General features: G+C 43.8%; 1 protein-coding gene across 1 annotated transcript in view; it reads right to left on the bottom strand.

Moving 5' to 3' along the window:
* DNER (delta/notch like EGF repeat containing) overlaps positions 1 to 27015 on the bottom strand; it is a 390912-nt gene that overhangs the window by 71559 nt on the left and 292338 nt on the right. Inside the window, exon 9 of the mRNA XM_040229375.1 lies at positions 20227 to 20451. Coding sequence (XP_040085309.1) covers positions 20227 to 20451 — 225 coding nt within the window. The remainder of the gene's footprint in view (positions 1 to 20226; positions 20452 to 27015) is intronic.

The following is a 27015-nucleotide window of genomic DNA, read 5'->3' as shown; positions in this document are numbered from 1 at the left end:
AACTTGTTACTCAACAGTACCTAACTTATACTAAGGTTTAATTACTGGGAACAGTGCCTAACTTGAAGAAATAAAACTACATACATGAACTTTTAGGCATCAGAGAGCTGGTAGGAAAGGTATTTTCAGGGGAACATGGATGAAGGGGAGTCATATCATCAGGCTCTATCTATTCCTTAGTTCAGACTTCCTTTCAGTTGGGTTTATCCAACCGAAAAGAAACACTTTTACTAATGAATTAGGCCTGGGACATTCACTTTGATCTATACCAACAAAAAACCACATTAGACTGTTTACAAGAGCAAAGACTTGGCAGCAACCTAAATGTTCATTGACAGAGGGATGGATAAAAAAGATGCAATATATATACATAATTGAATATCACTCAGCCAATAAAAAGAACAAAATAATACCATTTGCAGCAATATGAATGGACATAGAGAGTGTCATACTGAGTGAAGTAAGTCAGAGGAGGAGAAATATGACACCCCTTATATGGAATCTAAAAAGTAATAACACAAATGAACTTACAAAACAGAAAGAGACACAGACTTAGAAAATGAATTTACGGTTGTCCATGGAAAGGGATAGGTAAGGAGTATGGGAGGATCATGTACAGTTCAGTTCAGTTCAGCAGCTCAGTCATGTATGACTCTTTGCGACCCCAAGGACTGCAGCACTCCAGGCCTCCCTGTCCATCACCAACTCCTGAAGTTTACTCAAACTCATGTCCATTGAGTCGGTGATGCCATCCAACCATCTTATCCTCTGTCGTCCCCTTCTCCTCCCACCGTCAATCTTTCCCAGCATCAGTGTCTTTTCAAATGAGTCAGCTCTTTGCATCAGGTGGCCAAAGTATTGGAGCTTCAGCTTCAACATCAGTCATTCCAATGAACACTCAGGACTGATCTCCTTTAGGATGGACTGGTTAGATCTCCTTGCAGTCCAAGGGACTCTCAAGAGTCTTCTCCAACACCACAGTTCAAAAGCATCAGTTCTTTGGTGCTCAGCTTTCTTTATAGTCCAACTTTCACATCCATACGTGACCACTGGAAAAACCATAGCCTTGACTAGATATACCTTTGTTGGCAAAGTAATGTCTCTGCTTTTTAATAAGCTATCCATGTTGCTCATAACTCTTCTTCCAAGGAGTAAGCATCTTTTAATTTCATGGCTGCAATCACCATCTGCAGTGATTTCAGAGACCAAAAAACTAACGTCTGCCACTGTTTGCACTGTTTCTCCATCTATTTGCCATGAAGTGATGAGACCAGGTGCCATGATCTTAATTTTCTGAATGATGAGCTTTAAGCCAACTTTTTTGCTCTCTTCTTTCTCTTTCACCAAGAGGCTCTTTAGTTCCTATTCACTTTCTGCCATAAGGGTGGTGTCATCTGCATATCTGAGGTTATTGATATTCCTCCCAGCAATCTTAATTCCAGCTTGTGCTCCATCCAGCCCAGCATTTCTCATGATGTACTTTGCATATAAGTTAAATAAGCAGTGTGACAATATACAGCCTTGATGTATTTCTTTTCCTACCTGGAACTAGTCTGTTGTTCCATGTCCAGTTCTAACTGTTGTTTCCTGACCTGCATATAGGTTTCTCAAGAGGCAGGTCAGGTGGTCTGGTATTCCCATCTCTTTCAGAATTTTCCACAGTTTATTGTGATCCACACAGTCAAAGGCTTTGGCATAGTCAATAAAGCAGAAGTAGATGTTTTTCTGGAACTCTCTTGCTTTTTCTATGATCCAGCGGATGCTGGCAATTTGATCTCTGGTTCCTCTGCCTTTTCTAAAACCAGCTTGAACATCTGGAAGTTCACATTTCATGTATTGTTGAAGCCTGGCTTAGAGAATTTTGAGCATTACTTTACTAGCGTGTGAGATGACTGCAATTGTGCAGTAGTTTGAGCATTCTTTGGCATTGCCTTTCTTTGGGATTGGAATGAAAACTGACCTTTTCCAGTCCTGTGGCCACTGCTGAGTTTTCCAAATTTGCTGGCATATTGAGTGCAGCACTTTCATAGTATCATCTTTCAGGATTTGAAATAGCTCAATTGGAATTCCATCACCTCCACTAGCTTTGTTCATAGTGATACTTCCTAAGGCCTACTTGACTTCACATTCCAGGATGTCTGACTCCAGGTGAGTGATCACACCATTGTGATTATCTGGGTCATGAAGATCTTTTTTGTACAGTTCTTCTGTGTATTCTTGCCACCTCTTCTTAATATCTTCTGCTTCTGTTAGGTCCATACCATTTCTGTCCTTTATTGAGCCCATCTTTGCATGAAATGTTCCCTTGGTATCTCTAATTTTCTTGAAGAGATCTCTAGTCTTTCTCATTCTATTGTTTTCCCCTATTTCTTTGCACCGATCACTGAGGAAGGCTTTCTAATCTCTCCTTGCTATTCTTTGGAACTCTGCATTCAGATGGGTATATCTTTCTTTTTCTCCTTTGCTTTTCACTTCTCTTTTTTTTCACAGCTATTTGTAAGGCCTCCCCAGACAGCCATTTTGCTTTTTTGCATTTCTTTTCCATGGGGATGGTCTTGATCCCTTTTTCTCTTGTACAATGTCATGAACCTCCATCAATAGTCCATCAGGCACTAGATGGACTAGTCCATCTGTCTATCAGATCTAGTCCCTTAAATCTATTTCTCACTTCCACTGTATTTAGGTCATACCTGAATGGTCTAGTGGTTTTCCCTACTTTCTTCAATTTAAGTCTGAATTTGGCAATAAGGAGTTCATGATCTGAGCCACAGTCACCTCCTGGTTTTGTTTTTGCTGACTGTATAGAGCTTCTCCATTTTGGCTGCAAAGAATATAATCAATCTGATTTCAGTGTTGACCATCTGGTGATGCCCATGTGCAGAGTTTTCTCTTGTATTGTTGGAAGAGGGTGTTTGCTATGACCGGTGCATTCTCTTGGCAGAACTCTATTAGCCTTTACCCTGCTTCATTCTGTACTCCAAGGCCAAATTTGCCTGTTACTCCGGGTGTTTCTTGACTTCCTACTTTTGCATTCTACATACTGCTATATTCAAAATGGATAACCAACAAGGATGTATTGTATAGAACTTGGAACTCTGCTCAATGTTAAGTGCCAGCCTGAATGGGACGGGGATTTGGAGGAGAATGGACATATGTGTATGTATGGCTGAGTCCCTTCACTGTTTACCTGAAACTACCACAACATTGTTAATTGGCTATACCCCAATACAAAAAGGTTTAAAGTTTGAAAAAAAAAAAACTATGTGCCAGAGAAAAAAATAAACTGTGATCCTGGTAATCATTAGCATCTCATTAAAATTTCAGTCCAAACAGTTAAGGATCTCTCTAGGCAACCCTCTGAAGCCAAATGGGATTTTAAACGGAGCAGCATGGCATTGCATAAGGAAACACTTGGGTGACATGGGAGGGGACACGTTGTTCTGAAAAGTCAGTAAATGCCTGAGTTGATCGTGTGCCGGACTGAAAAGGAGGTCATGTATCCATCTGCTTCAGGCAGGCAAACATGAGCGCTCTGAAGCATCATTAAAACTGAAGCAATTCTGTAAAAAGTACTCAGTACAGGCAGCAACTTTCATTGTGTGCTTTCAAACTGAAAACCCAAGGCTATGATACAGAAACAAAGGAAGAAATGCAGGGCCTTGTCCCCAGGTTTTTATCCAAGTCCAAATCAGCAGAGAATTTAAAAGCACACCGAAGGCTAGAAGGCCAGAAAAAAGTGGAACATGCAGACGAATCTCCGTATGGGTGGTCTAATTGGGACTCAGGCCGCAGGCCACCATCAGTCACTCTATACGTCAGATATCGCCAACAACGATGCACTGTTGGAGGGTTTAGAGCCCTGGGGTTCTGGGGCTCAGCAGATGCTCCATCACTGACAATGACAGCCGATCACTGCCACTGAGGCTAGCTTGTGGGAGGTTCTGGACATCCGTGCTATCGCAGGCAGAGAACTAAAAGAACAGAAGTCAAATACGAAGAGGATCTAAGATGATGACAGGGCCAGGTGACCAGAAACAGCATCAAAAGCATCCATGAATACAATAATCAGCACAGGAGACTTCCAGAAATTCAAGCGGTAAGGAAGAAAGATTAAAGAGCTACTAGACTTGGAGTCCATGGGGTCGCTAAGAGTCAGACAAGACTGAGCCACTTCCCTTTCACTTTTCACTCATGCATTGGAGAAGGAAATGGCAACCCACTCCAGTGTTCTCGCCTGGAGAATCCCAGGGACGGGGGAGCCTGGGGGGCTGCCGTCTATGGGGTCACACAGAGTCAGACACGACTGAAGTGACTCAACAGCAACAGCAGACATTGGAGACCCCAGAAGTGAGAAGCACCCATCAAGAGAGACCACCTAAGCTCAAGGGTGACCCATCTGTCACATGGCTATGCCACTAGGCCTGTACTTTCCATTTGAGTCACAGGAAGACCTTTTTTTTTTTTTTGAAGGAAGGAAGAAAATAGGGAATGAATGAGTTTTTATTACACTGCAGATTTCTGACTTCCTTTTGCATGTTTAAAAAAATATTTGCATGCACACCACTGTCATCAGTAAATGGATACATCATGCATGTTGTAGCTTCTGTATCTCCTACTGGTGCTAGAAACCAAGTGAGACAAAAACACTAGTTGTTAAAAAGCATTGTAAACAGTAACGTTCCACAATAGTGTTAGTTGTTGCTGTCATTAGCTCAAAGTTATAAGAAGGACCAATGGTTTCTCATCATTAAATTAGTCCTGAGATCCTAGTATTTATAAACTGAAATACTACTGTTCTACACTCACCCATTCAACTATATTTTATAGCTAGCAAAGTCTTTTAATTTTAAAAAACCTTTATCTACCACTTGTATATCCTTTGGAATCCAGATTGGGTGTTCTGAACCCTGGCATGTTTACACTGCCTCCCCTTCAGAAATACATAAATATTTTAAACCATTACTATAAAAAGAGGGCTTCCCTGGTAGCTCAGATGGTAAAGAATGTGCCTGCCAGTGCAGGAGATGTGGGTTCAATCCTTGGGTCAGGAATATCCCCTGGAGAAAGGAATGGCAACCCACTCCAGTATTCTTGCCTGGAAAATTCCATGAAGAGAGGAGCCTGGTGGGCTACAGTCCACAGGGTTGAGAAGAGTCAGACACGACTGAGCAACTATCACTTTCACATTCACTACAGAAAGAATAAAGAGACAAAACAGTCCAAGACAGTAATTTTAAAAAATTCTTTGAGATTACTTGCACCTCTGTCCTGTTTTGAAGCAAACACAAATTTTGTGATTTTTTTTTCTATTAGGAAATTTGATACTTTCAAACATACAAAAGCAGTGCAAGAGCCATTTCTTTAATTAGGTGCACCAAGCAGATATCATGTCAAATGAACTCATAAGTCTCAGTCACAGGTAACTCTCAGCATCAACCGTGAAGCTGCTGAATCTACAGTGAAACAAAAGCAGAAGAGGCTCGTCTTCCTAGGAGAGGCTCAGCTTCCTTGGAAGTCAAAGTTGTGTTTCTCTGCGTTGCTCAGTCACTGGACCAAACATAGCTTTGAGGTGTCCTCTTAGAGCCTCATCTCATGAGTCTAGAAGCTTGTTCTTGCAGCTGCATCCAGCATAAAGTGAGTGCTCACATTCACACATACTGAGTTGGCCAAAAAGTTCATTCAATTGTTTTCTGTAAGATGTTAACTTACAAGGCACAGCTGGGTTGCTGCTAAGTCTAGCCTCTTGGTCAAGAACTTCACGTCAGGCAAATTTAGGTTAAATCTGAGTTTCTATCACTTCTACCTCTTGTTGTTTAAACACTCAATATCTCAGTTTACTCATCCTCAAATTAAAAAAATAGGAATCCTGGACTTCCCTGGCAGTCCACTGTTAAGACTCCACACTTTTGCAGCAGAGGGGCCTGGGTGCAATCGCTAGTCAGGGAACTAAGATCGCACATGCCACCAAAAAAAAAAAAAAAAAAGGAATACTATAATACTATAACCAGGAGTGAAATAAAAGAATATTTAAGTGCTCAGCAGAGTCTCAGTGCAGTAAATTCTCAGAGGTAGAAGCTCCTCTGGGCAAAGCCAGTATCGAGAAAATACATCATCTAGGTCAGCAGAGCTGAATCGATGTCCCGACAAACACCAACTTAACGTGCTCATTTGAGGTAACTATTAAGACAACTACCACTTAAAAATCTGGTTAAAGGTTTCATTTTCTCAGCCAGTTATTTACCCCGAGTGAATCAGGATCACAGCTTGACCCCATTTCCTGTTTACTCTGAGATGATAGAGGCTGCTGATGCCAATCTCAGTCTTATCCTTCACTAGGGCAGAGAAATGGCAACCACCTGTGGCCCATTTCATAAGGACTATGGGGACTCAAGAAGCCATTGAGGTTAAATAGCTTTGCCCAGCCCCTGGCACTTAAATCTTTATCACTGCAGCCACCAAGAGCCAAAGCAGCAAGCAATCCCTTCATTCCACACAAAGCTGGAGCTAACCTATCATTCATAGATGCCCACCAAGCCCACAAAAATTGATTCCATCTCTGGTCTGACTCCTTGGAAGAAAAACTATGACAAACCTAGACAGCATATTAAAAAGCAGAGACATTACTTTGCAGACAAAGGTCCATCTAGTCAAAGCTACGGTTTTTCCAGTAGTCATGTATGGATGTGAGGGCTGGACCACAAAGAAGGCTGAGCGCTGAAGAATGATGCTTTTGAACTGTGTGGTGTTGGAGAAGACTCTTGAGAGTCCCTTGGGCTGCAAGGAGATCAAACCAGTCAATCCTAAAGGAAATCAACCCTGAAGATTCATTGCAAGGACTGGGGTTGAAGCTGAAGCTCCAATCCTTTGGCCACTTGATACAAAGAGCCGACTCACTGGAAAAGACCCTGATGCTGGGAAAGGTTGAAGGCAGGAGAAGCAGGCAACAGAGGATTAGATGGTTGGATGACATCACCGACTCAATGGACAGACGTTTGAGCAAGCTCTGGGAAACAGTGAAAGACAGGGAAGCCTGGTATGCTGCAGTCCATGGGGTCACAAAGAGTTGGACACAACTGAGCGACTGAACAACAGCTAGTCTGATTCCAACCTTGAACCTCCCAGGAAAAGCAGCAGAGCACAGATTGAATGCTTTCCTCGGCAGTCTTCCCAGGACACAGAATATCCAACACCGGCACTACTCGTACCACCGCTCCATCATCTGCATTGCCTCACTGCAGCTCCTTTCTGTTTAATTCCATTTTAAAGGAGAGAGAAGGAAGGTCAACAGGCCAATGGCGCAGCTGTTCAGTGGTAAAGCTGGAACTGAAGTTCTGTTCTACTCAATTTAAGCCCAGAGCCCTTTCCATCACACCTGGTAAGAGAGGTGAGGCACGCCAAATATCAACTCTAAATTCCAGATTCCCAGACATCCTCAGCAAGCCCACCAAACGTTAGTGATAATGGATCACAGCAACTTCCAGTCGCAAAGCAAGAGTCAATGGCTCAGTTACAAAATAGCTTAAAATGAGTCCCCATCTGACCTCCATAGCCACGAACTTGAAGAGAATTTCCTGAAAGTATATGCTGGCAGTTCTTCAACTAGAACAGTTCTCAGAAATGCCCTGGTTTGTGACGTAGCTGTTATCAGCTGCCATTTCTGACTTTCATTCCAGGTAAGAAGATGTAAAATGCTTTCTGCTGGCCCCGCAGTCTATGCTAACTCCTACCACCAGAAGGTAAATCTCACCCAATAGTTCAGCCAGGAATAAATTCTGAATGACCTGAACTTGAAGAGGAGTTGTGGGAGCAGAAATCCCTCCTAATTAAAGGCCAGTTCATTAGCACTTTCATGCATATGGATTAGCCATTTAAAGCGAAGTTAAATAGATTGGGGAAAGATTTTTAATGTCAAGAATCTCATCAAAATTCCTTACGCAGCACAAGCAAGTACCCTTCATTCATTAACACTGTCCTTCCTGCCCTCGTATTAATCCCTCAGGTCACTCATCTAAAGAAGGCAAATGTCACAAAGTCTCCCTGAACACGCCCCCAAATTAGAATCAAAATGAAATGGAGATGAACAATGGCTGTGGTGGTAACTGTGGACACCATTAAGACAGGGCCCTTACTGACAGGGCAAATCTAACCCAGCTCCTCGCCCCTGGGCAGTCTTCCCTCCATCATCCTCCCCTCTCATGAACCTCCAGGGCTCTGCCCTCTCCAAAGGGCCCTGCCGCCCCACGCCACCTCTTCAGCCTCTTCTGCTGCTGCCTCCAGCTCTCACTTCAGTGCAAAAACCCCCTAATGCTCTCACCAGAGCTTCTCCTTTCTGTTTTTACTCTCGCCCCATCAATCTTGATAGTTCCCTTGACTTTCTCCAGCACCCACACACTGGGAACTCCATCCTCATCTCTCTGGTAGCAGCCTAAAGACCAGTCCCAGCCTCAAAGAACAACTCTTTACCGGCACATCTGCTTGGTTGGCCTGTCATTGCAAAAAGGCTTCTGCACATTCTCTGTTTCTTTTAGTTTCTCAAGTCACAGCCTCAGGGACACCTTTGACTCCACTCTCACCTCTGTTCCCAGCATTCAGCTGACATCCAAACTTGGATGACTCCACTCCTCAAAGAGATTCAGGTCCTCCTTCCATTCCCACCTCCATACGAGCAAGACCTCACTTCCACTCACCTGAGCCTTCTGACTGGTCTCCTCGCCTCACCATCTTTTCTTTACTGTAATATCTAACTCCATCAGAATAATCTTTATGAAAGTCACACAGTCCTTCTAGTCATCCCTTAACTGTACCAAAATCATCTTGGTAAAACAAAGATCAGTTCACATATGCAGCTAATGCAAAATGCTTCCAAGTCTTCTTTTTCCAAACTCCTCAGCACCTAGATCGCCCCAATCTGGCCCAATCATCACTTCCAGCCTTACTTATTGTCCATCACTGCATCCAGAGGATCTTATCCTGCAGCCAGTTGTCCTGGTCTCTGAACCTCTGCTCCACCCCATCTTTTGTTCCACAGAGATGTTCCCCATCTTCCTTACCCAAACAATACTTCAATGTCCAATTCACTGGAAATTCTTGTTGAACTATCATTAATATGAAAATTCAATCCATTGGAACCCTCAGTATTTTGAGAAGCTTAGTTAAGTCCCGCCAATGCTGTCACACCAAAGGCCACTGGGGACAAGACTGTGGTTGAGATAGTTGTGTTTCTTACTCCTCACAGCGAGGGAGCACACACACAGTGGGAAACCTTGGGGTGTCTCTGTCAGAGGGTGCTGTGCTGTATTGGTCATTCAGTCGTGTCTGACTCTTTGGGACCCCATGAACTGTAGCCCACCAGGCTCCTCTGTCCATGGGGATTCTCCAGGCAAGGATACTGAAGGCAAGGGTTGCCATGCCTTCGTCCAGGGGATCTTCCCTACCCAGGGATCAAACTCAGGTCTCCCGCATTACAGGTGGATTCTGTACCATCAGAACCACTAGGAAATGCCCATTAATACTGGAGTGGGTAGCCTATTACTTCTCCAGGAGATCTTCCTGGTCCAGGAATCAAACCAGGGTCTCCTGCATTGCAGGTGGATTCTTTACCAGCTGAGCTACTAGAGGGTGTTAGATGGGGCTTATTATAGGATTCACTCTGCATGCTGTTGGAAAACAGGAGCAATTCTATGATTACGTCAATAAATCTTATCTACGAGTAGGAGCAGATGCGAGCAAGGCTAAAGTCGTAGCTTGTGAAGAAGCAGCTAGCCCTCATTTTATCTGCAGTAAAAAGAGGACGTTTCATATTTTGTGGGTCATATGCTGACCTTGTTTTTCTCTGTACTTAGACAAAGTTATGAAATGGTCTTGTTTGTCTCATTTAAAGTTGGACATGACTTGGGGACTACACAATAATAATGAGTGATCACATCTAAGGACTGTGTTCTGTGTATTTATGTCCTTATGTCCAACAGGAGACACCACAGCCCAGCTGTGAGCACCAGGTTGGCTCCTAACAACTCCAAGACCTGCTTGTAAGTGTCCAACGAGCTTCCAGATGACAGAGACTGCTCCTCTCTTTCTCAATTCTTCGTGTTATCATGACATCATTGTAGAGCCTGAGACATTTTCTGAGGTAGAGGACAGATTAGGAAAACAAGACAAGCTGCAGCTAGGTAGACAAGATCCTACCTGGGAGCCCAATGGTGAGAGCACTGATCATATTTCACAATATAACAGAAGAAGGGCCTGATAACAGGATTAAGATGTGGGGGAAAGAATAACATATTCTGTAAAAGCAACAACTCTCAAGAATAATGTGATATCCAAACCAGATCCCACCTACAGCATGTTAAACCCAAGAAATATCTTCATCCTAGTCAGTCTGATGAAGTTTTCTGGTTAATAAAGATGAAAGTTGTCCACTGTATATATCCAAGAATATTAATGCAATTAGCCATTCATTATCAAGCTAAATGTGTTCATATCGTTGTGTGTGTACATTTTCCTTTATGGCTATTAAAGTCCTGATCATTAAGTCTTATATTAGGTTCTGTTTCCAGCAGACACTATCAGAGTGCTGATACTGCCAAATCTGAGTTTAATAGAACAAAGTGATGCCAATTGTGTCTTTCAGGCTCATCCAGACCAAAAACGTAGCTCACATGTTAGGCGTATGAAAAAAATAGAAAAAAACAGCATCTGAAATTCTTATAACTTCCTTTAAAACGACTTCATTTGGGGGACTTCCCTGATTGTACAGTGGATGAGAATCAGCCTGCCAATGCAAGCGACATGAGTTCAATCCCTGGTCTGGGAAGATTTCACACGCCACAGAGCAACTAAACCTGCATACTGCAACTACTGAAGCTCATGTGCGTAGGGCCTGTGCTCTGCAACAAGAGAAGCCCATGCACCACCACAAAGAGTAGTACCCGCTCACTGCGACTAGAGAAAGCCCGTGTGTGACAACTAAGACCAGCACAAACAAACAAAAATTCTTCTGGAAAAAGTCCGAACATCCTTTCTTTTATGGTCTACACTGGTCTGCGTGGCCAACCCTATGATAGAAGAATCAGCAGATACATGAGCAGCAACCCTTTCCAGATCCAGCCTGTGACAATTAATGAGCATCTGAGGTTATTCCTAAAAGACAATGCTGTTAAAAGTGCTGCACTCAATATGCCAGCAAATCAGAAAAATTCAGCAGTGGCCACAGGACTGGAAAGGTCAGTTTCGTTCCAATCCCAAAGAAAGGCAATGTCAAAGAATGCTCAAACTACTGCACAATTACGCTTATCTCTCCACCATCCCTGGGATTCTCCAGTGTTCTTGCCTGGAGAATCCCAGGGACGGTGGAGCCTGATGGGCTGCCGTCTGTGGGGTCGCACAGAGTCAGACACGACTGAAGCGACTTAGCAGCAGCAGCAGCACACACCAGTGAAGTAATGCTCAAAATTCTCCAAGCGAGGCTTTAACAGTACATAAACCAAGAAATTCCAGATGTCCAAGCTGGATTTAGAAAAGGCAGGGGAACCAGAGATCAAATTGCCAACATCTGTTGGATCACAGAAAAAGCAATAGAGGTCCAGGAAAACATCTACTTATGCTTTATTGACTATGCCAAAGCCTTTGCCTGTGTGGATCACAACAAACTGTGGAAAATTCTTCAAGAAATGGGAATGCCAGACAACCTTACCTGGCTCCTGAGAAATCTGTATGCAAGTCAAGAAGCAGCAGTTAGAAACAGACATGGAACATCGGACTGGTTCCAAATTGGGAAAGGAGTACATCAAGGCTGCATATTGTCACCCTGCTTATTTAACTTCTATGCAGAGTACATCATGCAAAATGCCAGACTGGGTGAAGCACAAGCTGGAATCAAGATTGCCAAGAAAAATATCTATAACCTCGGATATGCAGATAACACCACCCTATGGCAGAAAGTGAAGAGGAACTGAAAAGCCTCTTGATGAAGGTGAAAGAGGAAGAGAAAAAGCTGGCTTAAAATTCAACATTCAAAAAACTAAGATCATGGCATCTGGTCCCATCACTTCATGGGAAATAGATGGGGAAATAATAGAAATAGGGACAGACTTTATTTTCTTGGGGTCCAAAATCATTGCAGATAGTGACTGCAGTCATGAAGTTAAAAGACACTTGCTCCTTAGAAAAAAAGGCTATGACCAACCTAGACAGCATATTAAAAAGCAGAGACATTACTCTGCAGACAAAAAGTCCATCTAGTCAAAGCTATGGTTTTTCCAGTAGTCATGTATGGATGTGACAGTTGGACCATAAAGAAAGCTGAGTGCCGAAACACTGATGCTTTTGAACTATGGTGCTGGAGAAGACTCTTGAGAGTTCCCTTGGACTGCAAAGAGATCAAACCAGTCAATCCTAAAGGAAATCAGTTCTGAATATTCATTGGAAAGACTGATGCTGAAGCTGAAGCTCCAATACTTTGGCCACCTGATGTGAAGAATTGACTCACTGGAAAAGACCCTGATGCTGGAAAGGTTGAAGGTGGGAGGAGAAGGGGCCGACAGAGGATGAGATGGTTAGATAGCATCACCGACTCGATGGATATGAATTTGAGTGAGCTCTGGGAGTTGGTGATGGACAGGGAAGCCTGGCATTGCTGCAGTCCATGGAGTTAGACAAGACTGAGAGACTAAACTGAACTGAACTGAACTGAACTGAGGTTATTCATGGGGAAAAAAAATATCCCTGTTATTTTTATTTCCATGTAGAAATCCTCAGGCTTCCCAGGTTGGACTAGTGGTTAAGAACCTGCCTGCCAATGAGGGAGATATAAGAGAAGCAGATTTCATCTCCAGGTCAGGAAGATTCCCCTGGAAGAGGGCATGACAACGCACTCCAGCATTCTTGCCTGGAGAATCCCGTGGACAGAGGAGCCTGGCGGGCTACAGTCCATAGGTCAGGAAAGAGGTGGACACAGCTGAAACAACTTAGCACCCATGCACACACATAGAAATCCTCTAATGCCTCATAATATAAATTCCTTAAACAGTAACTTAAGGAACCCTCTGTAATGGCAGTGTTCATTCAATTCAAGAAAGTGAGAGAGCAGCATTGACATACATGGGGCTTCTCTGGTGGCTCAGCAGTAAAAGAAAAATCTGCCTGCAACGCAGGAGCCACAGAAGATACAGGTTCCATCCCTGGGTCAGGAAGATCCCCTGGAGGAGGGCATGGCAACCCACTGCAGTATTATTGCCTAGAGTATTCCATAGACAGACGAGCCTGGCAGGCTACAGTCCATAGCATAGCACAGAGTCGGATACAACTGAAGTGACTTAGCATACACACAGCATGCATGTTGACACATTTACACTACTATGTGTAAAACAGATAGCTAGTGGGAAGCTACTGTATCACACAGGGAGCTCAGTTTGGTGATGGCCTAGATGGACAGGATGGGAGCGGAAGGCCGGAGGTTCCAGAGGGAGGGGATATATGTATACATATATCTGATTCACTTCACTGAAAAGCAGAAACTAACACAACACTACAAAGCAATTATACTCCAATTGAAAAACAACAACAACAACAAGGTTGGAGTAATAACTCAAGTGTATCAGGCAGGGGCCAAGACCAGTGAACTCAGGCAAACCACCTTCCCTCTTAGCAAGGATTCCTTCCTGCACTGGTCACCATCCAAATGGCATTTCCAGACCCCACCACTGCTTAGAGATCACACTAGGTGCCACCTGCCACCGGTAAGGGTTATGGCAGGTCCCTGGCAACTGCATGCATGTTGGCGATGTCCATTAGACTCCATGCTCTCACTTCCTCCATCCTTGGGAGATTTCAATTTGTGATTTTCTTAGAGAACACATGGCCTATCACTTAACACTGTCCCTGAAAGATAACTTTTCCATGATTGCTCACTGCTGACATTTTATTATTTAATACTAAAATCCCATCAGAGCTCCCCAGCCTGATAAGCTACAAATGAGGTCTGAAAATAAAGCACCAGGCAAATCTGATTTGCAGTCATATCCAAATGGCATTTTGTCAGATGGGAGCTAATTATCAACCTGACATGATTTCAATCTGCTTCCATTTTATAAAACGGGGTCTGCGTGCTCCTCTACAAAGAGAATCAGCCTTGCTGCTCTTCAGCTTGACACCGAATTTCACCTACTCTCATGAGATTCTTCTATTATGCAAACTATTGGTAAAGCAATTACATGCTCCGAAAGATTAAGACTAGAAATTTAGCATTCAGAAAATTGTCATTTTCACCTCTTAAAATGTAAATTCTTGCCAGATGTTAAGATGCCTTTTTTACTTTACACAATGTCACCTAATGATCTGAGGAAGCAACCCTTCTTAAAGCAATTTCATCTCATCTCCCTAGTTTGATGAGAGCGTTGACTGAACTCCAACTGCCTAATGAGTGCAGGCATCCAGAAACAGGACAGTTGTTTCTTCAGGCTTTTCAAGGCTTCTTAGAGGCTGGGCATTGGCCGTATCAAGCGAAAAGCTCCAAATGGACACAAATGAAGGCTGGGCAGAGAACAGCAGGTGGGAAAAAAGGAACTTCACGCGAGACACTTCACCCTTTTGACTTGAGGAAAAGTGCTGGAATCTCCATGGTTAGAAAGCAACTGCATAGCTCTTACTACTCTTGCCAGGAAACGTGCTCTGTGTCTCTCATCTAACACCCTTACACACAACAGAAGAACATGGTCAACAGAAGGACATGGAAAGAAGTTCCTTCTGTCTAAGTACAGGAATGTCCCTGGTGGCCCAGTGGCTAAGACTTTGTTCTCCCAGTGCAGGTGAAATGAGCAAGGTCCCTGCTTCACCCACCCCCCTCAGTGTCCTCTGCCTGCCTAATCAGAGAAGTGAGAAATGGGGAAACTAAGGAAAACAGTCACAGGAGACAACATAATAATAACATAGTCATTAAGCATAGTCAAGGATCTTTAGTTCTTTCTCAAGGGATGTAGATTATATTCTGAGCCATATCCTGTGAGCTGTCTTAAAGATACTGAAACACTAGGTGGAGAATTTAACTACACAATGACCAGACTGTACCCAGAACATGAGCTGCTACAATTCAGAGAATTCACTTCAAAGAAATGGTAACAAACGGACCCTGGAACTGAAGATTAACTGTACCTAAAACAACCAAGATGATGCTGGTCAGACCACCGATGACCAGTCCAAAGATGACTGTCAGAGCTGGCTGTTGTTTCTGCATGTAGTATCCCCCCATTTTGTCTATAAAAGATCTCATCCCACTGGCTGCCAGTGGTGGCGGGTCAACCTTTGGACAGACGTCTGCCACCCACTCTCCCGCCAATTGCTGACATTTGAAATAAAACCAAATTTCCTTCCCACCAACCTGGCCTGCTTATTGGCTTTTGAGCAGCAAGCAGCCGGACCCCTCACTCTTTCAATAACACAGGAGGTGCGGGCTCAGTCCCTGGGAACTAGATCCTACACACTGCAACTAAGAGTTCGCATGCTGCAACTAAAGATCCTGCGTGCAGCACTGAAGATCGAAGATCCTGCAACTAAGACTTGAAGCAGCCAAATAAATAAGCAAATAACAACAACAACCAAAAAAAAAAAAAAAAAAGAGTAAAAGCTAGAAGGGTGAGGTTAGTAACTTGTCCCAGGTCCAGTCTGTGGATCTGCAGCTGCAACTGCAGCTGAACTGATGAGCATCTAAGATGTTATGTGTGAAAATGGACACCAAGGCCCCAAAATGGCCTGTAAAGTCCTACAGGGATGGTCAACAAGTGGGGGGATCTCATGAGTCCTTTCTCCCACCCCACCCCACCCCACCCCAGCTACTCCTCTTTGTATGGACAGAGAGACACCAAGAAGCATATTTTCTATTTAGGATCACGTAAGCCTCCCACCAGGGGTTTCCCTGGTGGCTCAGACAGTAAAGCATCTGCCTGCAACATGGGAGACCCGGGTTCGATCCCTGGGTCAGGAAGATCCCCTGGAGAAGGCCATGGCAACCCACCCCAACACTCTTGTCTGGAAAATTCCATGGATGGAGGAGCCTGGTGGACTATAGTCCATAGATCGCAATGAGTGGGACACGACTGAGCAACTTCACTTTCACTTTTCACTTTCAAGCCTCTGCACACGGCTTCCCAGCTGGTGCTGTGGGAGAGAATCCGCCTGCCAATGCAGGAGACAGAGGAGGCTCAGGTTCGATCCCTGGGTTGGGAAAGATCCCCTGGAGGAGGAAATGGCAACCCACTCCAGTGTTCTTGCCTGAGAAATCCCATGGGCAGAGGAGCCTGGCGGCCTACAGTCCACGGGGTCACTTGGCACACAAGCGTCGACACACACGTTGACAGATATTACTAAAAAGCAGCAGGTCCTTCTACACAACTATATCCTCACTTCAGGTTTTCAAAATACACCAACGAAATATGAGGGTGAGGGTACGGTGAGTATGTTTGAGAACAGAAGTCAGAGGAGAATGGGAGGAGAAACCTTTCTTCTGGAAGGAGAAAACCGCCTTCTGGTCCTGGGACGTGTGATTTTCTCCGTGGAGCTCAGGGAGGACACGGGGCCTCTCAGGGGACCCGTGTGGAGGATGAGCTGAGGTTCTTCTCTGGATCCTGGCCCGGGGCACTTTCACTTCCCCGTGCGTCATGGCATCCAGGGCACTGGGAGCGGCAGGCTCCTGAGTCGTGACACGAGAAGGACAGAAGAAGCTTGCTTCATCTGCAAACACCAGCGCTCCCGGGGGCCCACGTTCCAAACAGGTAAGGGCACTGCGCTGCACACCTCCTCCTTCGCCTTGGAGGTGCCCCGGCACGTGCCTGCCAGGCACACGGAAGGACACTGGCCCCCAAGGGGAAGCAGCTCCCACCTCCACACGACTCTGATAGGGGAGGACGGGTATACTTGCAGGAAGTGTCCCCTGTCACGTGTAGACTACAGAAACGCCTTCACCACGAGGCTCACGTTGTTTTGCCATTTAGTCACCAAGTGGTGTCTGACTCTTTGCAACCCCATGGACTGTAGCCTGCCAGTCGCCTCTGTCCGTGGGATTTCTGAGGCAAGAATAGTGGAGTGGGGTGCCATTTCCTATCGTCTCGACCCAAGGATCAACTCTGGATCTCTTCCATTGCAGGTGGATGCCTTACCACTGCACCCCCGGGGAAGCCCACGAGGTTTATGAAAAACCCCCAAATGTTACTGGAATAGTTCTCTTCATGTGTCAGCTCAGCTAAGCCACAGGACCCAAATGTCTGGTCAGACGTTAGGCTAGATTTCTTGTGAAGGTATTTTTTAGGTAAAATGAGTGTTTACAACACTAGGCTTTGAGTAAATCATTACCCTCCCAGAAAGCAGGTGAGCTTCATCCAGTCAGGTGAAGGTCTTAGGAGCAAAGACTGAGGTTTGCTGAGGCAGGAGGAATTTGAGCTCAAAACTGTAACATAGAAATCGTGCCTAAGTTGACAGCCTGGCAGCTTGTGCCACATTTTGAACTTGCCAGGCCGCACAACTGCGTGAGTCAGCTCCTTAAAATTGGGCAGTGGTTTCTTTTTCTGTCTCTCCCCCTCTCTCTTCTGTCTGTCTGGAAAATCCTACTCATGCAGTTACCAGGCAGACTAACCAGGTCCATTCCCGCTACATTTTAGAGGATTGGGGCCGTTGGCAAAACATCAATCCCATGACTGTTTAGAAAACCAGAGAAGTAGAAGCCTACATGAAAGAGGCTTTTCAATACCCTTCAAAGGCTCAATTGTATTTCCCACTCGCTCCTTAGGTGATGGATGAGTAGGAGCTGTGCCCCTGGAAAGTTCCAGGCCAGGCATAGCACAGGAGAACCGGGGCACCTGGGCTGGAACCTGGACTCAGCCTCTGAGAGGGTGAATGGCCACCGACAGGTGACTGAATCAGGAATAAGGCATTTCATACCTTGGTGAAAACACACTTCCACCACATCCATCTGGCAGAGGGGGCCACATAAAAGGACCAGAGACGTAAAGCACCCAGCTCAGGACCGAGCAAGACTGAGCTCACTAAATCGTACCTTATTGTAGACAAAAGATACTGATAAAACACATTTCATTCTACTCCCATCCGCAAGGGGGCAGAGAAACACATCCAAGGTAAGTTTTGTTTGTTTTGGTTTGGTTTTTGTCTTTTTTATTGGAGTATAACTGCTTTACAATGTTGTGTTAGTTTCTGCTGTGCAGTGAAGAGAAGCAGCTATAAGTAGGCATAGATCGCCTCCCTCTTGGACCTCCCTGCCCCTACCCCACTCCTCTAGGTCATCACAGAGCACCAAACTGAGCCCTCTGTGCTGCACGGCAGGTTCCCACCAGCTATCTGTCTTACACACAGTAGTGTGTACGTGGGACTTCCATGGTGGATCAGTGGTAAAGAACCACTCTGCCAATGGAGGAGACACAGATGGGTTCAATCCCGGGGTCAGGAAGATCCCCTGGAGAAGGAAACAGCAACCCACTCCAGTATTCTTGCCTAGGAAATCCCATGGACAGAGAAGCCTGGTGGGCTACAGTCCATGGGGTCGCAAAGAGTGGGACTCAACTTAACAACTAAACACATGTATATATGTCAATCCTAAGCTCTCAGCTCTTCCCACTCGTCTGTCTCCCACTGTGTCTACACGTCCATTCTCTACATCCGAGTCACTATTCCTGCCCTGGAAATAGGTTCATCTCTACCATTTTTCTAGATTCTACATTTGCCTGCCTGCCTAATATTTGCTCAGTTGTGTCTGACTCTTTAGCAACCCCAAGGACTGTAGCTCACCAGGGTCCTCTGTCCATGGAATTTTCCAGGCAAGAATACTGGAGAGGGTTGTCTTTTCCTACTCCAGGGAATCTTCCTGAGGTATCAAACCCATGTATCCTGTGTCTCCTACATCGCAAGCAGATTTTTTACCCATCAAGAAAGCACTCTATAGATTCCACATATATATGTTAATAAAAACATACAAGGATAATTAATATAGAGCTTCAAATACCAAGAAAGGGATACTGTGGGTGATTGTGGGAACTCAAAGGAAGGAAAGCTGATTCAAGCTCAGAAGGGGAAGTTTGCAGGCGAGATGGGGTGTCAGGGGAGCAGGCACTCCAGGCAGAGAGCACTGCGTAGCAGAACCAGGAGTGGAGCCAACCAGGGGACTTGTCGGCCATGCACATGGGCCAGAGAAGTGGGGCGGGGATCACTGCGCTGGCAAGCATTCTAAAGAGCCAGCTCGTGCAAGGATGCAGACGTGGAGAGAATATAAATCAGGAAAGAAAGAGCTGTCGGTGTGCGTTCTTTTCAGGTCACACCAGGAGGCTGCGTGGACGCACTTTAACTAGTAACTACCTTGACTTCTCAGTCTCAAAACTTTCACAATCAACAATCAGTGATACAAATGCAGAAGACATCCAGAAAATAAATGATGGAACTTGTGAATGTTTACACAGGAAGCCAAAAAAGTCCTCTAACATGAACTGTGCCCCAAGTAAGAATTTTAAATGATGATAAAATGCTGAATGGATGCATTCTGCTTTGTGTGCACGTGAAAATGAAAAACATTCCATTAACCTCAGAACCCAGTAATAAAAGATATATCATGCAGGAGAGGCTCTGAAGTGACCTGTAGTCAATGGTCCAAAATAATTAAGCTGTTATCAGTCCATGGGGTCTCAAAAAGAGTCAGACATGACTTAGGGGCTAAACAACAACAAAAAGATTAAGCCTGGTTTTCATTTTCCTCATTTTGCTGACTTAGATTTTCTTCTTTTTCTATAATGACTGTGGAATGTTCATGAAAAGAGGAAAAAAGGGTATTTTTCAAAGCCTGCCTAAGGGAAGTCTAAAAAGAAAGGGTATTATACTTCTCAGGCGGCATTAGTGGTAAAGAAACTGCCTGCCAATGCAGGGGACTTAAAAGATGAGGGTTGGATCCCTGGGTTGGGAAGAGCCCCTGGAAGAGGGCAGGGCAACCCACTCCAGTATTCTTGCCTGGAGAATCCCATGGATAGAGGAGCCTGGTGGGCTATAGCCCATATGGTTGTAAAGAGTCGGACACAACTGAAGTGACTGAACACACACACACATACACACACACACAAGTGGGGTCCACTTGGATGGACAAGCAAACCCCTGCAGTGGGCCAACCTGTACTCAGATGCAAAAGAAAAGTTAAAAATTGGGAAACGGAAGGAGAGGGCTTCTCAGCCCGGCCACGGTACCCACCTGGGTCACAGAGGCACTTGTAGCTGGTGCCCACACTGCGGCACGTGCCATGGGCACAGGGGCTGAGCGCACAGAAGTCCACGAGCTGCTCGCACGCCGGGCCCGTAAAGCCCGCGCTGCAGCTGCAGCCGAAGTGCAGCCCATCGGCATAGCAGGTCCCGTTGTTCTGGCAGGGCGCCGAGGCGCACGGGTCCACCTTCTCCTCGCAGGTGGAGCCCAGGTAGCCTGCGGAAAGATGCAGAATGGTGGAGGGGTAAAAAGAGACATCACATTCCACTTAATCACCGAGAAACTTGGGCTGCTGTTCAGAACTCTGCTCCATTGTCAATTGATGAATACCACACAACCCAATCAGGTGGGTTTTCTTTGCTTTGATAACCAAGATACTTCCATTTTGGTGGAAATATAAAATGTATGATTGCTTAGGTGTAGCAATGGTAACCCAATCCAGTACTCTTGCCTGGAAAATCTCATGGACAGAGGAGCCTGGTGGGCTGCAGTCCATGGGGTCTCGAAGAGTCAGACACGACTGAGTGACTTCACTTTCACTTTTCACTTTCATGCATTGGAGAAGGCAATGGCAACCCACTCCAGTACTCTTGCCTGGAGAATCCCAGGGACGAGGGAGCCTGGTGGACTGCTGTCTATGGGGTTACACAGAGTCGAACACAGCTGACTTGACTTGGCAGCAGCAGCAGCAGTGAAATACAGGGAGATAGATATACTGGGTTGGCTGAAAAGTTATTTCGATGGGTAACACCCTATGGAAAACCCAAACGAACTTTTTTGGCCAACCCGATATGTATATCTATGTATGTACAAAGTAGAAAGATGACAAAAATAAACTAATGGTGATTGATTTCAGGAAGCTGGGATTGGGATCAGTGGAGAGATTTCACCTATTATTTAATACACATTGCTGGAGGAAGATATTCCTTACTTTGTTTTAATAGATGAAGAATATTCCTGAATTTAAAACCTTAAATCCATATAAACTAGGAAATGTGAAAAATATCATTCTCCCACCTTTATTCCTTTGTTCCTCACTCCTTTCTCTAGAATAACCCACTGTTAGCAGTTTCTTGAATATATAACTTTTAACAATTTGGTCATTGCAATGGAAAAACAAACTGGGCGTATCCATACAATGGAACACTATTATGCAACACAGAGGAAATAAATTTTCTGACGCGTGAGCCAACATCATTGTTGTTTAGTCGCAAAGTCCTGTCTGACTCTGCGACCCCATGGACTGTAGGCCACCAGGCTCCTCTGCCCATGGGATTTCCTAGGCAAGAATACTGGAGTAGGTTGCCATTTCCTTCTCCAGGGGATCTTCCCGATCCAGGGATCGAACCTGTGTCTCCTGCATTGCAGGCAGATTCTTTATCACTGAGCCACTTGGGAAGCCGTGTGCCAACATGGATGAACCTAAAGGACATATGTTAAGTGAAAGAAGGTAAATACAAAACACCATATGTTGTATAATCTCATTTATAAGGAATGTCCAGAAAAATTAAATCTACAGGTAAAATAAATCTCTATATAAAGTAGATGAGTAGTTGCCTGGGGCTGGGGTGGGAAGAGGGACTGACAGAAGATGGGCATGAGGGAGTCTATTGAGGTTGATGTAAATGTTCTAATGTTGGATTGCAGATTGTGGTGATAACTGCACAACTCTGTATATTTACTAAAAAGTACTGAATTGTACTCTTAAAATGAATGAAATTTATGACACGTAAATTGTACTTCAATTAAGCTTTAACTTTTTTTCATTTTAAATGTACTTCTTGTGCATGTTTTTTATTTTGTGTGTTTCAGTATTTCTCAATTAAAAAAAATACATATCCTTCTACTATAGCACAGGGAACATATTAAATATCTTGTAATGAACAATAGAATCCAAAAATATACAACTAAATCACTTTGCTGTACATCAGATGTTAACACAACATTGTAAATCAACTCTACTTCAATTAAAAACATTTTTTAATTATCAGTTCAGTTCAGTTCAGTCACAGTCGTGTCCCACTCTTTGAGACCCCATGAACTGCAGCACGCCAGGCCTCCCTGTCCATCACCAACTCCCGGAGTTCACTTAAACTCACGTCCATCAAGTCGGTGATGCCATCCAGCCATCTCATCCTTTGTCGTCCCCTTTTCCTCCTGCCCCCAATCCCTCCCAGCATCAGAGTCTTTTCCAATGAGTCAATTCTTCTCATGAGGTGGCCAAAGTACTGGAGTTTCAGCTTTAGCATCATTCCTTCCAAAGAACACCCAGGGCTGATCTCCTTTAGAATGGACTGGTTGGATCTCCTTGCAGTCCAAGGGACTCTCAAGAGTCTTCTCCAACACCACAGTTCAAAAGCATCAATTCTTCTGCACTCAGCTTTCTTCACAGTCCAACTCTCATATCCATACATGACCACTGGAAAAGCCATAACCTTGACTAGATGGACCTTTGCTGGCAAAGTAATGTCTCTGCTTTTGAATATGCTATCTAGGTTGGTCATAACTTTCCTTCCAAGGAGTAAGTATCTTTTAATTTCATGGCTGCAATCACCATCTGCAGTGATTTTGGAGCCCAAAAAATAAAGTCTGACACTGTTTCCACTGTTTCCCCATCTATTTGCCATGAAGTGATGGGACCAGATGCCATGATCTTAGTTTTCTGAATGTTGAGCTTTAAGCCAACTTTTTCACTCTCTTCTTTCACTTTCATCAAGAGGCTTTTTAATTATACAGATGTATATGTGAATCTGTAGGTCTTTAATAATACTTGAGTAAAACCTATTCTTCTAATATTTTAAGAGCAGTTTGGAAATAAACTAAAGACTATTCAGTTTTAGAAACAAATTTTAAATAACTTTACACATATACAGTTTTTATTTCAATATTTCACTTTTCTTATCTAGATTTAAATTTATATTAACCATCTTCACACAGAATGCTCAGCAATATTGGCAACCTTTGTTGTCAAGGACACAATGACTATATAAACCAAACAAAATTAGTTTCCACACTTTAAACCATCACTCATAAATTGGCAGTATCAACTTGAAATTTTTCTGTACAGAAATAGAAAATTCAAAAAATTTCCAGTGCTATTCAACATTTTATAAACTTCCCTGTAGCTTTTAAATTTTAAATATCATAGTAAAAATGTACCAAACAATCGGTATTGATAACACTTGAATTCTCCAAAGAGCCCCTCTGCAGCCAAGGGTGGAATGTAACTCCATTCTTCGTGAGATACATTCCATTTTACTCTGAACAAAAAGAATATACTTAAATATGCATCATATGGAAAACTCAACAATGAAGGCAGTCCTGACCTCTCTCATTTTCTACCTTACCCCCAAAACAAGGCTGAAATTATTTTCAACTCAAGTTGTTGTGGGTTCTAAAATGATAATATCAAAATTTCTAGAACAGTTTCCAGTCCAATGCTGAATGAATGAATAAAAAATGGTAATAATAACAGTCACAACTGACATCCACTAGTGGCTGAGATGTACCAGACACTTCTAAGCCTTCAAACACATTAATTCACTTAACCCTGGGGTAATTGCATGATGTAAGAACTATTAATAGCCCTATTTTAAAAGAGAGAAAATGGTGACCCAGAAATGTGAAGTATCCTGTTCAAGTCTACCGAGCTATCGAGACAGACTAGGCAAAGATTTTACAATAACATAACACTATCAAGTCAGAGCCCAGTTGATGGTGGAAGAACTGAAGAGTCGGCAGGGCCTAAGGACACAATGCAACAACAGTCAAAAATGCAGATGCCAGTGGGAGTCCAGCAGACCGTGTTGCTGAAGGAAGTGGGCCAGTTATAAAGCAGTGGGGAATGGCAGGGACAGTGGCTAATTACAGAAGGCATGGCCTTCCAAACGGGATGGCCATGATCCCCCTGAAGCCAACTGCTGCCATTGGAACGTTAGACCATTTACCATACCTTCTGAATTTTCAAGGAATAGTTGAAATCCAGATTCTTGTGTGAACCCTTACTATTTTACAGTGTTGATAAGTCATTTCTCTGGGCCTTGTATATGTGGTTTCTCAGTCTGACAAAATGTTAAGCACAGGCTTTGGAGTCAAAAGAAACTGGATTCAAAAACCATCCCTGCCCACTAAACTGTGGGACTGTGGGCAAGGGCTTAATCACCCTCATCTGTTTCATGGAATGGAGACAGCAATGCCTATAGCATATGGTTTTTATGAAGCTTAAATGCAAAAACCTACACAAACATTTGGTATGATGACTGATAAGTAGTGTTCAATAAGCAGCTAAAATTATAATCCCCTTCTTGCATAATGCAATGAAGCTATGAGTCCTGCCATGCAGGGCCACCCAAGATGCACAGGTTATAGTGAAGAATTCTGACAAAACGTGGTCCACTGGAGGAAGGAATGACAAACCTCTCCAGTATTCTTGTCACGAGAACCCCATGCACAGGCAAAAAGATATGACACCAGAAGATGAGCTCCCCCAGGTCAGAAGGTGTCCAATATGCTCAGCTCCAGAAAGAATGAAGTGGCTGGGCCAGAGTGGGAACGATGCCCAACTGTGGATGCATCAGATGATGACAAAGTCCACAAAATTATGATTCCCAGGTTTTCCAGATTGGAGAACAATGTGGATGGTATTGTTACCAACTGCAATGGAAAACACAGGAAGAGATTCCCAGAGCAAGCTTATGATTCCCAGGGGAAGAAAACACAGACCGATGGACAGATGGATGGATAGACAAACAGATGGATAAACTTTAAGAAAAGAAAGTGAAAATGAAAGTCACTCAGTCATGTCCGACTCTTTGCGACCTCATGGACTATATAGTCCATGGAATTCTCCAGGCCAGAATACTAGAATGGGTAGCGTTTCCGCACTCCAGGGATCTTCCCAACCCACGGATCGAACCCAGATTGAATCCCGTACTGCAGGTGGAATCTTTACCAGTTGAGCCACAAGGAAAGCCAAAAAATACTGGAGTGGGTAGCCTATCCTTTCTCCCAGGGATCTTCCTGACCCAGGAATTGAACTGGGGTCTCCTGCATTGCAAGTGGATTCTTTACCAACTGAGCTATGAGAAAACATCATAAAAGCAAATATCGAAAGGAGAGTTGCCTGAAATGTCACTGAACCCGGTCTAAAAGCCAAGTGGGCTGGCCCAGACTAGCCCGCTAGAGGATAGGAGACCCCATGGAGCAAAGCATCCAGCCCCGTGAAGCCACCCTAGGCCAGTTAGCCAGCCTGTGGCTCTCTGAAATCCAGCCCAAACTGCCAACCCCACAATCATCATGAGCTAAATAAATAATTGTTGTCTCAACCACTGAGTTTTGAGGTGGTTTGTTATGCCGCAAAAGCTGATTGACACACAAACAGGAGACACAGCACTGTATCTAAATAGGATCTAAACAGGAATGTAGCCCAGAGGGAGGCCTTTGTTTTGTTTGCTTTATGCAAAAGGACTTAAAAGACGATTGAGGGACTTCCCTGGTGGTCCAGTGGTTGAGACTTTGCCTTCCAATACAGAGGGTGCCAGTTTGATCCCTGGTCAGGGAGATATAATCCCCATGTGCCTCTTAGTCAGAAAACCAAAACATAAAACAGAAGCAATATTGTAAAAAATTCAGTAAAGACTTTAAAATGGTCCACATTGAAAAAAATCTTTTTCAAAAAAGGAGGAATTGATTATATACTAGAAGAAAATGTAACTAAAGAAAGGATCAATAAATGTTTGTTGAACTGAATATCTAAAAGACTCACTGCTATTCAATCAGGAATCCTGCATTTTATTATTATTAATGAATAATAATTTATTTTCCTTTTTCTTACCAACTCAAGAAAATATAAAAACAAGATGAGAATGCATAATGTTTTATACTTTCAGAGAATCTTAATATACCTCAGGAAATATTGAAGACAGAAAATCCTTTTAACATATTATCCTAGTCAGAAAGAAAGATAATGTAATCTAAAATGTCATTCTGTTATAAAGGATGATGACAAAGCAAAAATGAATTCAAGCTGTATCTCAATACATTTTATGGAACTGCATGTGATTTAGGGCAATTATGGAATAATTTTCCTGGCTTACAAGATCATTAATGAACACAATATGCTAAGTTGCTTCAGACATGTCTGACTCTTTGCGACCTCATGGACTGTGGCCCACCAGGCTCCCCTTCCCATGGGATTGTCCAGCCAAGAATACTGGAGAGGGTTGCCATCTCCTCCTCCAGGGGATCTTCCCAACCCAGGATCCTCTCTTATCTTTCCTATATTGGCAGGCGAGTTCTTTACCATTAGTGCCACCTGGGAAATCCAATGAACATTAGAAAAGGAACTGATTCACAGATTAAGTGCTGAGCCAAGTTTCAAAATGCTATTTGTTATGGGCCAAAAGTTTACGTCCCCTCAAAATTAATATACTGAAGCCTTATCCCCATAATGTGATGACATGAGGAGGTGTGGCCTTGGAAAATCATGATTAGATAAGGGTGGAGCCCCCATGATGGGATTAGGGGCCCTGTAACAAGAGGAAGGTATAATCACCCTTATGGCAGAAAGCAGAGAAGAACTAAAGAGCCTCTTGATGAAAGTGAAAGAGGAAAGTGAAAAAGTTGGCTTAAAACTCAACATTCAGAAAACTAAGATCATGGGATCCAGTCCCATCACTTCACAGCAAATAGATGGAGAAACAATGGAAACAGTGAGAGACTTTATTTTCTTGGGCTCCAAAATCACTGCAGATGGTGACTGCAGCCATGAAATTAAAAGAC

This window comes from Oryx dammah, unplaced genomic scaffold (genome assembly GCF_014754425.2).
Source record: "Oryx dammah isolate SB20612 unplaced genomic scaffold, SCBI_Odam_1.1 HiC_scaffold_27, whole genome shotgun sequence".
In the NCBI taxonomy this organism is placed as follows: Eukaryota; Metazoa; Chordata; class Mammalia; order Artiodactyla; family Bovidae; genus Oryx; species Oryx dammah.
Note: the sequence above shows the minus strand (reverse complement) of the source record. Positions and strands in the feature narration are given on the sequence as shown.